This window comes from Passer domesticus, chromosome 11, assembly GCF_036417665.1.
Source record: "Passer domesticus isolate bPasDom1 chromosome 11, bPasDom1.hap1, whole genome shotgun sequence".
Taxonomy (NCBI): Eukaryota; Metazoa; Chordata; class Aves; order Passeriformes; family Passeridae; genus Passer; species Passer domesticus.
The window spans coordinates 15594523-15611016 of record NC_087484.1 but is presented as its reverse complement, the minus strand read 5'-3'; the positions used below and the strand labels follow the sequence as shown (position 1 = coordinate 15611016).

Genomic DNA, 16494 nt, shown 5'->3' with positions numbered 1-16494 from the left:
TCAAGCTTAATCTGTTAAGGCAATGTTTCACTCCCATTAACCTGAGTAAGAATTCCTGGCAATCCCTGTGCAGCACTGTAAAGCTGATGCCACAGCCTGAGAGTCATTTTAAGAGCTGTTAGCCTGGAGGGGAAATGCACATGCACAGTGGGAATGCCTTTCACATACATAAGGACCTCTTGGTCCCATATAACCGTTTTCTCCTGGAAATCCTGGGTCTCCCCTCGAGCCATTGCAGCCATCCAAACCATGCTTGCCTCTGGGTCCTTCCCTTCCTGGGAGGCCCTGAAAGACAGTTTAATATTTAAGAGAAATACACCATGATTAATGAAAAATTATTTTTTAAATTAACAGAACAGTTCAGAAACAAATATATCTCAGATGTGAATGAGATGACCTCTCACGGTGGTGTTGGTTTCATATTCTTTTGCATTAGAAATGTCTTCTATTTTGAATAGATTTTTTGTGGTGTAGAACAAATTAGGTACATTTTGTTTATTTGGGTTTTTTGATATATAGCAAATATAACAGGGTTATATTAATACAGGTCAAGCGGACCAGACTGTTTTCACTTGAGTGAAAAAGGAATGTTCTGTCCTCTCAGAGAACACAGACTGTAGCTCTCTAGCAATAGTCTTTCCTGTGGCTGTTGTCCTGGTTCTAACAAAGCCTGGTTTCAGCTGGGGGCAGTGCATGGGCTGTGGGGGTGGTTCCCTGTGGGGACATGGCAGAGCCAGTCAGCTGGCTAGTTATCAAGATTGACACCTGGTTAAATCACCTAAAAGAGTTGTGGAAAAACACATCTAAAAATGAGCAAAGTCCAGGAAAACTCTCCTGGCTTCCACCCTTTGAACAGGTAGCCGGCCAGGCCGGTCCAGGGAGCCAGGCTGGCTCAGGCCGCAGCACAGCGCGGCTTGACTGAGATTTCTGCCCCCTGAGGGGTGGGCAGAAATTATTTACTCATTATCTCACAGCAGAAAATGAGGAAATCATTCTAGTGGCTGCACTGGCCATTAAAAAAAAAAAATCATTTCACGTAGCCTCATGGTTTTTAATTGTTAGGATAAAACAAGTAAAAAGAGGACATCGCTTCACCCAGGCACACAGTAATTACAGAGATTGTGGTTTTTCTAACCTAGTAATAACTAACCAGTGTCCAGATAAGGATTAGTTCTACTAAAAATTAGGAATTGGGCAATGAAACAATGAGATTTTTCTTGGAATGATCTTCCTGTTGGAGAAAAAAAACTATTTTTCACAGAATTAAAGAGTTTTGTATTGACAAGTATAAATTTTGATGCAAATTTTTTTTTTGGCGAGGGAATCTGAAAAATCACCAAGAGAGTACCCTGGTCATTTACCTGAAACACTTTTGTCAATTCTACCTTCTTGTCTGTAAATGCTTCAGTCTAATTTGGGGACACTGTTTTTAAATTCTTTGCAAAAAGAATATATGTTTCTTGGGAACACTTCCTTTTTCTGTGCCAAATTTTGGGCTTGTGACCTCTGCATTATCCAGGCATTTTGGCCACAGTCCCACTGTCAAATGTGGACAGCTGTGGACAAATGTGGACATGCCACAACACCCACTCAGCTTTTAATTCTGTTTTTACTTTCAAAATTCAACATTTTAACTTTGTTTGATCCACATGAAACTGGTAGCATCACAGGAATTCAGTTCTAGCACAGTATTCTGAAAAATGCATTAGCTAAGATACTATTTCACCAATTTTCACATTGAAGAAGACATTAATAAAAATACATTATCGCATCCTTGTAAAGACATATTTAGGACTCACTTTGCTTATTCAGTCCCTATTCAGGTTAAAATTACTGGACTCAGTGGTTAGATTTCTTCCTGCAAAAGGACTATAAGCAAAAATCAGAATGTTTGAACAAAAACCAGTGCATTGTGTGAGATATTTTCAGAGATGTTAAGAATGAACCAAGCAGACTACAGTGTGCTATAGATCCTGAGAGAATAAATACTTTGCTTTTAAGTAGTAGTCTCTGCCTTCAGTGCCCCACTCCTGCATGAAAAATCTCTACTTACCTCTTTGGGATTTGGTGGTGTTTGTTATCAGTAGGAAACACAGCTGAAGTTAACCTAGTTATTTTACATTTTTTCAAAACATGTAACTCTCTGAGAGAAATTATATCAATAAGTTTAAAGCCAAACAATTTAGTCAGTATATTATTCTGTTAGAGGACTTGCTATGAATTTACGGGACCTGTAATTTTTATAAAGAAATAGTTGTTTAATACGTACAGGAACACCATCTAAACCAGGAAATCCTGGGACTCCAGTTGGGCCCTAAAAAGAGGTGATATGAGAAAACAAAGTTGAGGAGGTCATTACTTTAAAAAATGAAAAACAAGAATATGTGGTACTATATAGAAAGAAACAAAAAACCAGTCTTGTTTGAAACATGAAAGGCCATAATTTTCAGAAATTAAGTATCTGAAAAAAACTTCTGTGGGTCTAGCCACAGAAGACTAATGCCAACAGTTACCTGTGTACCAGGTGGTACAGTACAGGACAAACATCTAATACTCCATAGCCATTCATCCTCCAAAGATTATAAAATGACAGAATGGGAAGTTGCCTGTAACTTATAAAATATTTCTGTACATAATTTCACAATCCCGCTCCTGTGTTGATAAAACCAGCAGTACAATTTTAGTTACAGCATTTACATTTGGGATGTGTTAGATACTGACGGTAGTGATTTCGCTCTGAGATCAGTTAAATTAGACTATTAAATTACAATTAATATGAAGTACCAAGGGCCAGGGATTGTACAGATATGAAAGATATGAATCTGAACTTCAATTTATACTCTCTAAGTGGTCATAAAATTCTGTTTAGTGCAGCGTTTTTAGAAGCACCATACTATTTCCCTCCAGCTCCACATTTCTACACATTCTTTGAGGTTAAGGAGGATGTGTGGTACATGACAATCAGAGTCTGTCTGTTCATCATATTTTATGTCTTCTGACAATTCGAATTTTGTGATTCACAGCAAAAAAAAATCTTCTGAAATATTTTTTCAATAATAGATTATCTGTAATTAACTTCTGTGAGAATTTTGTGTGAGCAAGAGTATAGTTTGGCAAATGCTTTTTGGTCATTCAGGTTCTGTTTCACTTATCAACATTTAACATTACACACCGTATACACCTAAAAGAGCTGTCTGTGGTGTTTCCTACCTTATCACCTTTTTCTCCAGCTGGCCCAGGCTTCCCATTCTCACCTCTCTGTCCTTTCTCCCCTGGCAGACCAGCTGGTCCTGTAGGTCCCAAGGACCCAATGGGACCTTGAGCTCCCAGGTCACCAGGCTGACCCTGAAAAGAGTCCAAAGAAGTGAATGACCATTGCTGTAACCCCCACAGCAATTCAGAGATGACCCTGTGCATAAAACAAGGCTTGCAATGTATAAATATTCACGATTCAAACCAGCTGCTGGACAGTCTGCAAAACTGTCTCATGAATTCAATGCTGTAGGAACTCAATCTTCAAGTTTAACAGCATGCTGAAGGTGATAATTTCTTTTCACCTGCATCCAAGATCACCTCTCTGAGATGCTTGGGATAACCTGCAATTCTTCCTGGCTCCACCAATTTAAGTATCACCCCTTGCAAGCCTAGGAATCCAGTAAGCATTGTGTTTTCTCACAGAAAAATGAGGACTCATTTTATACAAAGGGACTTTGTATACAAAATTAGAGCAAATCAAGCAAGTTGCCTCTTTCAATTCATGATGTGCCAATTAAGTTTTTCTAGCTCACATTTTTAATAATCACTCTCATGTCTTAGTGCCTCATGTAAAACTAGTGAAGTTTTCTGGAGAAAAAAATAATAGTTATTAGCTAACATATTTACAGAAAGTATCAGTTTTAATAGGTTGTGTTAAAATGGGTTGGCAGGTTAAAGAATGTCACTTTTCTATAAATAGCTCTAAATGCAGTATTTGTACCTTCATTACCATACAATCTCCATAGATTTCAGTTAACTTTTCCAAGGTATTATACATTCTCCTATAGCAAAATTACCCCCCATGCCAACTAGACTTTTTAGTCTCTAACACTGGTGAATTGTTTCAGATGTGTTGCAGTTTTTGTTCTGTGCAGCTCAATAACTATGAAATCATAGATTCAAAGTGCTGAATGAAGCAAGCTTTCTAATCAGGCTTCACATGTGAGCTATCTACACTTCCACCCTACAAAAATCTATGTATTTGCAAGTCTTTATTTCTCTTACATATCTTTTTAATTTTATATAATTATCCTTGTTTACCTAATTTGTTGTTTCCAAACTGAAGAATGTTTTGCTTTCTTTCCAGACTTCATCCATAAATTATACTAAATTATTATAACTATAACTATATTAGTCACACAGTATGTATAATCAATTAATAATTTGTTATAGTATAGAATTAATTATTATAATTTATTATAATCCAGTATTTTAAAAGAGAGCAAAATGGAACCCCACACATTGCTGAGAAAACCATATGGCATTAGGACCACTTGAGGGCAGTAAAAGATATTTCATTATTTACAGAAATAACAGATTATATCTTTGCTTTTATGAGTGGATTGAAGGAAGAAAAAAGATGGAAATGAAAGATGATTGTAAGAAAATATGTAGCTTCAGGAAGCAATAGAACTGAATGCTTGCTTCTCATTGTAAACATTTCAACAGGCTGAATCTGTCTCGACAAAATCTTGTGAATTACAAGCAGGGACTTAAGCTTCTTTTTGTTTATTTTCTAATTGTCTTTTTTAAATGAGTGTGATTTGACAGTGAAAATAAGTGAAAAATGTATGGCATGAATCATTCAGTCAAATAAACAAAACAGAGAAGGTAATTTACTACATGTTTGAACAGGAACATATTCTAGGTTCATGCTACAGTGGAAGTAGGGCTAGATGATCATTGGCCCTTAAACTATGAACAGGAACTTAGTCCAGAGGCTGGGAAAAGACGTCTTACACTTAGAAATAAGGACCACCTGAAAAAAAGAATCCTCATACGAGTCATGTTCCATTTATCTTTGCTCTCACTTCAGCCTTGATCCTGCTTCCAGAGAAGTCACTGACAAAAATTCCAGGGCAGACTCAGCATGTTGTCTTCTCTAACAGTTACAATTTTTGTGATACCAGAATTTCAACAGTGTAAAATATTATGCAAATGAAGTGCTGCTGGTATTAGAAGCTGATGATTCTGCATCCTTGTTAACAGTGAATGGACAGTTGGGATTCTGGGTGTTGAGTGTTCGCTTGCATGAGCAGTTGCAGCCTAGCTGCTCGCAGAGCCTTGCTCATTCTATGTTAGAATGAATTTATTAATTGAGGTACTTCTAAGGTAGCCATTATGCTCTTTAAATACTTGATTGAAAAAAATAATTGGACAACCATTTTAATTAAAGCATGATTTTGAGTACAAGTGTAATGAATCACACTAATATAATAAAATACAATTCTTTGAACCATTAACTTTACTGGAAGTGGTATGGCTTTTTAGTTCTCTAAACTATCAATTACCTTGCAAAATGCATCATTCTTCAACAGGAAAAGAAAAGCATAAGATATTTTGCACTAATTTTTTAATGCATTTGTCTTTTAATGCATTTTGTTGACAACAGGTAACTGCACCAACTTCAGTATTTTTAATTATTAGTGTATATGCTCTGCATTCAAGAGTTGAAAGAGAAAATTTTCAAAATGTGCTATATCCTTTGGACAGTTAAGAAACATTTTTATTTGCATTCAGAAAAAAAGCTGAGATACTGTAGGCATTCTATGGTAGTTATTATAATTTAAAAAATTAAAACTTCCAGGACATATAGTTCTTTAGGTTGGTAAAATGTCTTCAGTTGCTGCTACACTGTGAATTTAATTGACTTCATGGTCTTCAGTTGAAGGTAGTGAAGTCATAGAACAGAGTCACTGAATTCAGAATTCACAATGGGTTTGGCAGCTGATACAACTTTAGCATGCCATGTGAAGCTGATGGATTCTCTCTCTTTCTTTCAGCTCAAAGACTGATAATGACTGGAGCTTTGTTAAGACCAAACTGATACCATGCCATAACATCTATTATCACATCTATTATTTGTGCCCATCCAATGTGACTACCACAGCATTACAGTCTCAGGACAGCTGTAAAAATAAAGAGGATGAAGGTAGTCATGCTCATGTGGAAATGACAAATTAGCTCAGATAAAATGAACAGAATATTATGCCCGCTCTGCCATCTGATGCCAATAAATTCCTCTAGGTTTTCAGTGCCTTGTTAATTGTCTAGGTCAGGAGCTACCATGCCAAGACTATGGTCTGTTATTTTAGCATATCCTGGGCTTGACCTGCAGTAAGAAATTGACTTTAAGCAAAACAAGGCTATATTTTTTTTAATTAACTTTAGCTTCCTAAGACTAAGACTGCAAGTACTTCAGAATCAAAACATTTAATGCTTTTTGGAAAAGGCAATGGCCAAGGTTAACTGGAATGTTATTTTTTTTTTGCATGAGACTGAAGGGCAGCTGATTTTGAGAGTGCCTTGAGCACTTAGCTGTCTCAAGCACAATGTTTTAAAGGAGTCTTAAATGGAAATAAAAAAGTCATGCTACTCAAGTGAATTGTCTTGCTTCTCATTATCAAAAAAGTCAAAAGAAGCCCAGTTATCACCTTCAGTGAAGACAGTACCCTATATCACAGGCTATGAAGATGTACCAGTGATTTGTGAAATGCACTTACCTTCTGTTCATAAGAACAGAAGTGAAAATGCCCACACAGATTGTAGGCAAATAATACAGCAGCCCTTTCCACTGTGCACTGGACTCTGGCTTGTAACCAGTCTTTTTCATTTCACCAGGAGCAGGACAGAGCAAGAAGGAAAGGAAAGCAGTCTGTGGGCAAGAGAGGAGTGCTCACCAAGGTATTTGGAGAGATGTTTTATTTTGTAATTTGCTTAGTGAGGTGGGGGCATCTGCTGCTGCTCTAAGCCCCACCCATGTCCTCTCCCCTTTTGGAAGAGCTGCTCAATTACCCAGCAAAGCCACAGCTTCCAGGGTTTGGAGGGGTGTTCATTCTGGGAAGATTCTACTGCTCACTGTGTAAGGCTAGAACCAAACTAATTTTCACTGTAAGTCAAGGCTCAAAAAAACCCAGAACAAATCCTCTTCTAAATATAAACCTGATTAAGATGAGATAAATCTGAGAAATCACACAACTTGGCACTAAATCCACTCTATTGTCCTTAATAGATTAGATAATTTTTTTCACCAAATTACCAGATTTTAGCCAAGTAAATGCAATAATAATACTTAGAGCTTGACTTTTCATAGAATCAGAGAATGGTTTGGGATAGAAGGGATCTTAAAGATCAAGTAGTCCAAACCCCCTGTTATGGTTAGGATGACCTTCCACTAGACCAGGTCACTCAAAACCTGGCCTTGGACACTTCCAAGGATGAGGCATCCACAGTTTCCCTGGGCAACCTGTGCCAGGCCTAACCACCGTTACGGTAAGGAATTTCTTCCTCATATCTAATCTAAATTCTCTTTCAGCCTGAAGCCACTACCCTTTGTTCTGTCACTACAGACCTTTGTAAATAGTCTGTCTTTCATTTAAAGAACATCTGAACCATGATCTAAACTCTTTGAAAATTTGCCAACTTATCATATTTGGCAACTTTATTATATTTTTCAGTTACATAATGTGCTACAAGAACAAAACACCTGATGATGCAGTTTAGTATTCACAGTAATACTTCACAGAACAAATGACAAATCACAGTGAAGTGCTGAAAAGATCTTTCACAATGTATACTTAGTTTTTTGTTTTAACCCTGAGGGACTATGAAAAGAAAAACTATCCAAAAAGCCAGTGGGTGTCACTATTGTATTAAACAAACCCAACAAATCATAATTTAGCACTGAAACTCTTAACTGCTAATGGCTGAAAGCAGAGAGCTACAAATAGAGCATAAATATTGTAGAAACAAACCACAAATAATTAACATCAGCTTAGCTAATAAAATAAAATTGAGTTTTGCTCGGTACTATTTTATTGAAGTCACTGTTGACAATTTTTGGTTGATTCAAATCTGTAAAAAAGAATGGTTTTGTAGAGTTCTATCTTGCTTGATGTGGAAAAGCTTGGCAATTAGTGTGGTAGGACAGGGGAACCAAAAGAAATAAGGAAAGAAAGATGCTCAAGAACAAAAGGAGGGATAATTAACAAGGTCAAAACTTCTGAAAATTTGAAAAATGTTTAATATGAGAAATGCTAATTTACAGATGCTGTAGCTGGGCATTGTGTATGATGAACAACCTCAAAGAGGCCTTGCAGTGATTGGTGTGATTCTCCTTACGGACTGGAGTGGTTCTTTTTCTATGGTTCCGTGTCCATTCCAGATTCTGGTAAGCAGGATCCATTCCCTACCAGTTGAAATCCTAACTTCTGCAGTCAGAGAACTGCCTATTCCTCTGACCAGTTACAAAACAAAACAAAAGTGTGGTCTGCTTCAGATATGGATTTAGGGGTCTCATTTCTCTGGGTCTGTTTTATAGAAAAACATAATGTGGTTCTCAGTGAATGTAAGTGAAATGTGTAACTGGTCTCAGGAATCTTCTGCTTTAAAACTTACAGCTAATGTACTGGGAAAAGATGATCAACAAGTAGGAGGCAAATAATGGGAGAAATCTAGATTTCCTCAGATATTAGTGTACATACATCTCTGACAGTGGATTTGAGAACAAGCAGAAGGATTTTACAAATTTATTTCCTGAGTGTGCTACTTGAAAGTTCAAATACAAGTACTGGTTATTCCATGTGAAAGAGAGACTGCCACTGCATACCAGCATGCAAAAAAAAAAGTGTTTTAATAAATGCCTCTTACTTCCCAAAACAGACAGAATTTGCACAATTTTCTGAGTTAGCATTTTAAATATGTTTACACTGTGCTGTAAATTGAACTCCAATAACCCATGGAACCTACTAAGGAAATCTGGCAACTCACAAGACCTACTGGGGAGATGTTACAAGAGAAGCAGTGCCAGAACATTGACTTACTCACAGGTAACTTTGCTCATTCTTACCCCAAGGCAGTGCATTCTTGCCCTGCAGTGACTGGTACCAGCTGACTTCCTAACTTACCTGTGACACCCAAGTGACTCAGCATCTCTTGTGAATGCTTACTCCTTACATCTGAAGTGTCAGAAAGTGTAAAACCCTCCTCTTAGATTTCTGTTTGCTGCATTCTCCCCTACACTAGGATAAAAATAAACCTCTTGCTTCATCTGCAAAAGAACGAACATTGGTCCTGCTGAGTTATATTTGTTATTCACTTTGATCCAGGCATTTCACATGACCCCATAGAATCCAGATCAGGTTGGCTCATGAATAGATGCTTGCTTCCCAAATCTACTTAACTAAAAACAAAGCCAACGGAATTGAATAGGATCAAACTCCGGGGTCAGCACAGGACAGGTTTACAATCGGTCAGTGCTAGCTGCAAACATTTTTTTAGCTGCCTAAATTCTATTAGAGCAGCCAGCATTTTTGGAAGCTGGTGATACAACACTGCAGGAGTTTTCTAGGAAACAACTTTCCAATGCAGAAAAAGAGGATGAAATGGTGGAAAGGTTTTACTATGTCTTTAATGAAAATTGAAATCACAGACTTTATGGTCAACCAAAAAGGAAGAGGGGAAAAAGAATCTAAGAAGTCAGATAGAACACTTACTGCCATATATACTTTCATTAATGATGTTTTGCTTCATTTATCTGTTCTACAATTTGGAAATGTCTAGGTATAATAGCACACGGTATGGACAAAGAGACTTAGCAGCACATTTTAATGGTGTCCTATGGAAGAGAGAGTCCTTTTGAATTGTGACGTAAGATTAAAAGATAAACAGTATCATGTAATACTAATTCCAACAAAACTGCAATCCCAAGTGAACAGAAGTCAAAATTTCATTGTGATGTGAACAATTGTAATGATATAATACTAGCAGAAGTGACTAAATTTTTTTTCATTGATTTCTTGCTAATGAATAGGAGTACAAATCTATTTATTGTACAAAGTTATATATGGTTGAGAGAATTAAAAATGACAGGTTCACAAGCTTTTCTAAAACCCAATAGAGCAATTGATGCATAGCTATAATGGTTTTATTTAAATATGAAGTGAAAGTTCAGCTACTTGCTTCTACTTTTGTTTCAACTTGCCCACTATCAATACACTCAAGTATGGCCATGGCAGTTTCATTTTCTTAGTCCCATGGTCAGCTTTTCTCTAGCTAAACCTTAATTATCATTACCTTGTCCACTTACTATAAAGAGGGCTTTTGATGTTGAAATTTAAAACATTTTCAAATGGGGAAATAGAAGGCAAAGTCTTTCTACTAAAACTTCTGAATACTTAGGCTTGTGTACTGTACAATGCCAGAGGCTTTTAATAACCATTTATTTCTTACCATTTCAAGACAGGATTGAGGAAGATGCAAAACTCTGAGGAGCCAGCCCCAGACCAGGATTCAGACAGAAAAGCAGATAAAGCAGATGGTTTGCATTCTAGAAAGCTAACAATAAGATAAAGCAATCTTTTATTTTGTAATGGGTAGTCTCCACAAAAGCTCAGATAGCAAAGTTGGTGTGTCAGAGTGTAAAAGCAGAACACAGCAAAGTTTAAAAACCACAAGAATCGTAGTATGAAAGATTAAATAATCCTATGGAAAATTATTCATCACCATACATTAGTATAGAAAATATGTGCAGTAATGTATGTGAGGCAGTGTTTAGTAAAGCCATGTTTCATGTAGGCTCTGAAGAGTACTTCTAGTACTTCTGTTTCTACTATATTGGTTAATATAAATGACTGCATGAAACATAAATTAATACTACATTGGAGATACTTTATCCATCATCCATCAGGGCACATGTAGATTCTCATTTCAGAGCTTTTTTCAGAAAATGGGGAAATTCTCAGACTTACAGTTGCATAACAACATTAAATTAATTTTGAAATGTTTATTACACTTCTATTTGGCACTTAGGTCCAGTTCCTTGGAATTATTTAGAAAACTACCTGCAAATGCATGAATCACAGTACAGTTTACCTGTGATGAGGACAGCCTAGGAAAGAGCTAGAACAGCTGCAGGAGGTATTTATTATTGACTGGTTATGGGCACGTAATTCAGAACTTCCAGGCAACTGAGTGAGAACCCAAATCAGGGAAATTCCCCCTAGTTTGAAAGTTAGTTGTTTTAAAATGGCATTTCAGATCAGGTTTTTGGTATCCAAAACAGTCTGTTCAGTAGCACTGAGAGACACTGCAGAGGTACCAGTCAAAATACTTTTCCTGGGATGCCCTTTTGTTAGCACACTGTTACAGAGATATACTCATCCTAGGCCTCTATTATGAAAATCCTACAGCATGGGGGACTTTCACATAGACATAATCCTGCAGGATTAGGATAGGATCCAAGGACACCAGGGCAGTGATCATGACACAGCAAAGTGAGCAGCTAACTGCAGAAGGACAGGAAGAAAAAGGAGTGTCTTGCTGTTCTGGCAACTCAGGTTGTACACAAAGAAATGGGGCATGTGGCTCTTCCAAAACTGATCCACCACATTCAACCTTCCTAAAATTAAACTTAAACATTAGTACTATGATAGAAAACAATTTTCATCATTGACAATATTTTAGTTGACCACCAATCAGAACATATATATACAAATTTTGTATATATATAAGTTTTTTTCCTCACATAATGTTTAAATTATTGGCTATCTCTATATAGAGATGTATTCTGAGAAAGAACAGACAAGACAAACTGGTTGTCACTGGACATATTTCAATTAACAATTAGCAACATTCACAGTTACTGATTTTAGCATATAATGTGAAAATGCCTTAAAGCTGTTTTAGAATTATTCATAAGACAAAGAAAACTCAGGGGTTTTTTAAAGTTAGTATCTTAAGTGAGTAACATAAAATGTCTGCAAACAATTTTAGTCACCCAACCCAAACAAGAAATAACTCAGTTCTCATAAAACTAGAGAATGGCAGGGACATTCTCTTTCAACCAGCCTCTTAGTAGAAGACGAGTATAAATTTCTATACTTTATTTGTATTAGGAGTCACATCTGTCTAATTCCTAGACTGATTTCAAAGAATCCTTAATACAAGAAACGTACCATGATTAGTACAAACCCAGTTAGAAAAGGAATTCTTTACAATCTTCGGTTTCTTCAGTGACAGCTGCACTTGATACCAGTATAGAATTATACTACTTTTTGTCAGATGTGTTTATGTGTGAATATTGATTTATTGATTTATCAACCATGTTGATTTTCAAGAACAGCAATGTGCACAAAATGAACAGTATTTGCAACAGTAATTATCATTAACTCTAATCACAACTTACCCTTGATCCTTTTTCTGGAAAGCACCGACAGACTGAACAATCCTGTCCCCCACATGGATCAATATATGCATATCCTCCCTAAAAATTGAAAGGTTATGCATTTATCAATGCACAACAGACAACAATTACACGATCAAATATTCTCAGCTGGACATATTAACTAGTTAGATGATTTTCAGGGCAAAAGATCTCTCACCAACATAAACATGCTGGCAAGGTAGAAGCAATAAGTAAAAGCTTATTACTTGTTGCACTAAACATTACAGCCAAATATAACTTAGGAAACCAGCTGCACCTGAAATAGATCTTAACAGAACCAGAATTTAATTTTTAATAATGTAAAATTTGTAATCCATCACATTATTTTAGGAGATTGTTCAACTACAATGAAATGATAAAAGGCAAAACAAGGTGAAGGAGCAAGAAGTTCACACAGAGATAAAACCTTGAATTTAATTCTTGTCAATTAAATGAAACTAAGTATATGCGTGGTGTAATTATGCATTGCCTATTATTAATTTACTTCTTGTATTAAAAATTTGTTATTGTCCTTTTAATAGCAAAGGAATGGCTTTTTCCATCAAATTGCAATGACAAAAAAATATTATTCAAGGAGAAATGAGAACACAACAAAATGTAAATTCAGTGGATCTTGTGTGTGGCAAATGAACATGATTTCACTGTTCTTTTCTATTTCTCCAAATGTAATAATAAACCCACATCATATGCACTTATAAACTAAGTTGGAATGTACACTAAATAACATTTTTTTTGAGTAAAACTGTGTAAATTATCAAAGATATTTTAAAAATAATTTTAACAAGGAGGTAAAATATTTGAGAATAATGTAGATAAACAAGAAAATGGTGATAAAACAAATATTTTCTCAGTGTGGCTTTTCATTATTATCAAGGTCAAGATTGTTTTGCTACTGGTTTTAATACCCAACAGAACACTATAGGCTCATACTTCAATGTTTCAAGGAGAAAACTCTGACAAATATTAGATAAGGAGGAAAAAATCTGTGCTTTCTATCTATACCATTTTTAGAATATCTGGAATTCCCAAACCTCAGAACTAGAGGGTATGATGGTCTCTCTCACGCACTACTTGTCTTTCACACACTGCATTTCCCATGAAATTACTAATCTACTCTGCACTAGTCTCTCACATATTTGTTAGAATCTTGCCTCTCCTGGAATGTCAATAGAATACAAGCTTCCAACAACAGAACTATTATCCTTTCTTCTGATTGAACAGTTATTTTTAAAAAGTATTTCCAGCTTCAACAGCTCAAATAAAAAGGGATGAGTTTGGGGATAAAAAAAAAGAAGAACTTGTAAATATTTGAAAGAATACAATGAGGATGGACTTGAAAGAAGGCAAGGGCAAACATAAGGGTAATATGAAGGCCAGTACAGACAGGATAATAAAGTAGATATTGAAACTATATTATATGTGAAAATTTGGCTTCAGAGAGGTAGGACTGTCCACAGAAATCAGTTTAAGATCTGTGTTAACACACAGAGCAGAATGGAAACTAGAATTGACATGTGCCATAACACAGAACCATTAAAGAGACTTTATGAGGAAGGAGATAGACTCAGTGAACAAGGGAGGGTTTTCTACATCCAGCTTTCCAAAAGCACCTCAAAAAGCCAGAATTAGAATCTAGGAAAATCCAGAGCATAAAATTGCAAATTTGATAACCTGAGTAGCAGAAAGGAAAGTCAGAATTGCAGAAATCTGGAAAGGAACATTACAGTTTTCCTACAGAACTATTGGTCATCTTGGTGCATGTGGTGCTACTTGTTTAAACTCTACCATTCTATCCCTCACCTGCCTAAAGTAAATATTAATGTCACTTACCCCATCAATTCTTTGAGTTGAAAAAACAATCAGCAGCCACCTGATTTAAAAGAAGAAGAAAACTGAATTAAAACTATACTCATAACATCATACCTTCACAAAAATGTAGTCTGTAGAAAGTGAGAAGTGATCAAGTGTACACACGATTACATCCTGTTTGGGGTGGCTACATAGTTTTTTTATAAGGGGTGCACACCATCAAAAATGGCCTCCCATGCTGTAAATATTTGTCTTTTTAGATCTGTGAGACTGAGGACAAACAATTAGGCATGAACGAGACTATGAAAAGTCATTATAACTCCCCCTTGTAACCTTTTTACAATCCCAATTACAAAGTGCCAGGGGGAACCCATTCCAGACAGATTTCTCCATGGACACCATGAGGTGAAGACTGAGTAGGATGGGAATGATCTGCATCTACCCTGAAATCAGTTAGCTGGTGCTGTTTTCTCTTGCTCAGAGAAGGAGGCCATGAGAAAGTAGAGAGGAAAGCCAGATTCAGAATAGCTACATGATTCCAGAGCAGCTGCTGGGGAAGCCCAGCTCCATGCCAGCCATTGCTAGTGATGGCTTTTAAAGTTTACACAAAAAAAAAAAAAAAAAAAAAAAAAAAAAAAAAAAAAAACAACTAAAAAACTAAAATAAAAAGTTAGCCCAAAATTTCTGCAGCAATACAGAAAACAAGCATTCTTTTAAATTATTATTAATGCTAATATTATTTTTACTAAGAACTAAGGTGTCTACTAGTTATATGAAAAGATAAATTAGGTACAGCCATAGCACACAGACTGCTGTGTACTATTCTACAGGATACAGTGAAGCCTATTTCAAAATTACTTCAACTCTGCAAATAACTAGGCATTTCTTATTACTGTTAAATTAATAGCTAAGAATATATCTGAGTGAATCTGGTTAAAAAATGTAGTGATCTGTAAAACTCACCAGGCAGCTGTGATAAGCCACTTAATCCGTTCAAATGAATCCTTTGTTAATGCCATTCCTGCTGATTGAGGATTTGTGTATGCAGCACTTCTTTTTTCTTTAAATGGCAGGTCTTCTCTTTCCTTCTGTTTGTGGATGCTCTACAAACACTGTTCCATACTGGTGTTGTTTTCCTCTCTGAACCTGTTTCTATTAAAAAATACATCCAATGTACACATGAATAATTACTGGAAAACCAAAAATAAGTCTTAACCATTTGTATGTGTTACAGTGAACAGCTTTCTGTTGGCACTACATTATATTCTTCCTATTCAGGCCATATTTTATTTTATCAGCAATCCAATTATTTCAAGGGGACTATGATGAAACTGCAGATTCACATAAAAAGGGGTACAAGATTTCAGCCTAGTAAGAATAGTCCTCATTCTGTGTTTGAGGTAATGAACAAAGAGAATCTTACATCATTATTTCTTAAAAAGTTTTCATAGCCACCATTTCAGTTAAAGGCATTAAGAAAAAAGATGCAATACCCATGTATAGTAAAAAACATAATGAACTTTAAAAAAACCTCAAGAAAGTATTTATTCTAGTTTTAAGACCAAACTGAGCAGCAGCATCTTTTGCAAACTGGGCTGGACCAGTCTGTGCCAGCATGTGAGCAAAGGAAGACCACTCTGAATGCAGAATAAAACATATGCATTTCAGCTAAGAGTTCTACCCATGTGCATGGACAGATGACAATCAGTTGACATCACCAAGAGTTTTTCAGCTTGAATTTCAGAACATTTTTTCTACAGCTTTTGCCAGGACTTAGGAAGCAGGACTGACCAGTGGCCTCCACAGTCCCACACAGTCAAATTTTGCATATGTAATATATAATTTTCATACATAGTGCATCCCTGACCTATGACTTAGGTCCCACAGCTTTATTTGCTGATCCAACCTTTTTGGAAACTCAAGTTTCACAAATCCAGAGACATGGCCAGGTCATGTGCAAACTCCCTTATGCCCCAAATAAAAAAGAAGCTGCAATCCTTTGTAATAAGGCGTGTCTGGCAAATGAGTCGCACTGGTTATTTCAAACTGAGGGTTTAAGGGCTGGGCTTCTCCCAGGTTAGCACAGATTATCACAGGCTTCTGCTTTTTAGCACTCTAGAGTTCCAAATGTGGGAAGTAGTTTTGAGGAAACTGAACGCTGACTAGAGTGAATTGACAGGGGTTTGCTTCCTTTGGAGAAATCTCCT

General features: G+C 36.3%; 1 protein-coding gene across 1 annotated transcript in view; it reads right to left on the bottom strand.

The window, feature by feature from the left end:
- The window catches only part of COL4A4 (collagen type IV alpha 4 chain), a 66915-nt gene that overhangs the window by 46661 nt on the left and 3760 nt on the right, over nt 1–16494 (bottom strand). The window contains exons 2-7 of the mRNA XM_064385936.1: nt 15251–15439; nt 14309–14348; nt 12440–12517; nt 3211–3345; nt 2270–2314; nt 169–285 (exon numbers count right to left, since the gene is read on the bottom strand). Coding sequence (XP_064242006.1) covers nt 169–285; nt 2270–2314; nt 3211–3345; nt 12440–12517; nt 14309–14348; nt 15251–15306 — 471 coding nt within the window. The 5' untranslated portion in view covers nt 15307–15439. The remainder of the gene's footprint in view (nt 1–168; nt 286–2269; nt 2315–3210; nt 3346–12439; nt 12518–14308; nt 14349–15250; nt 15440–16494) is intronic.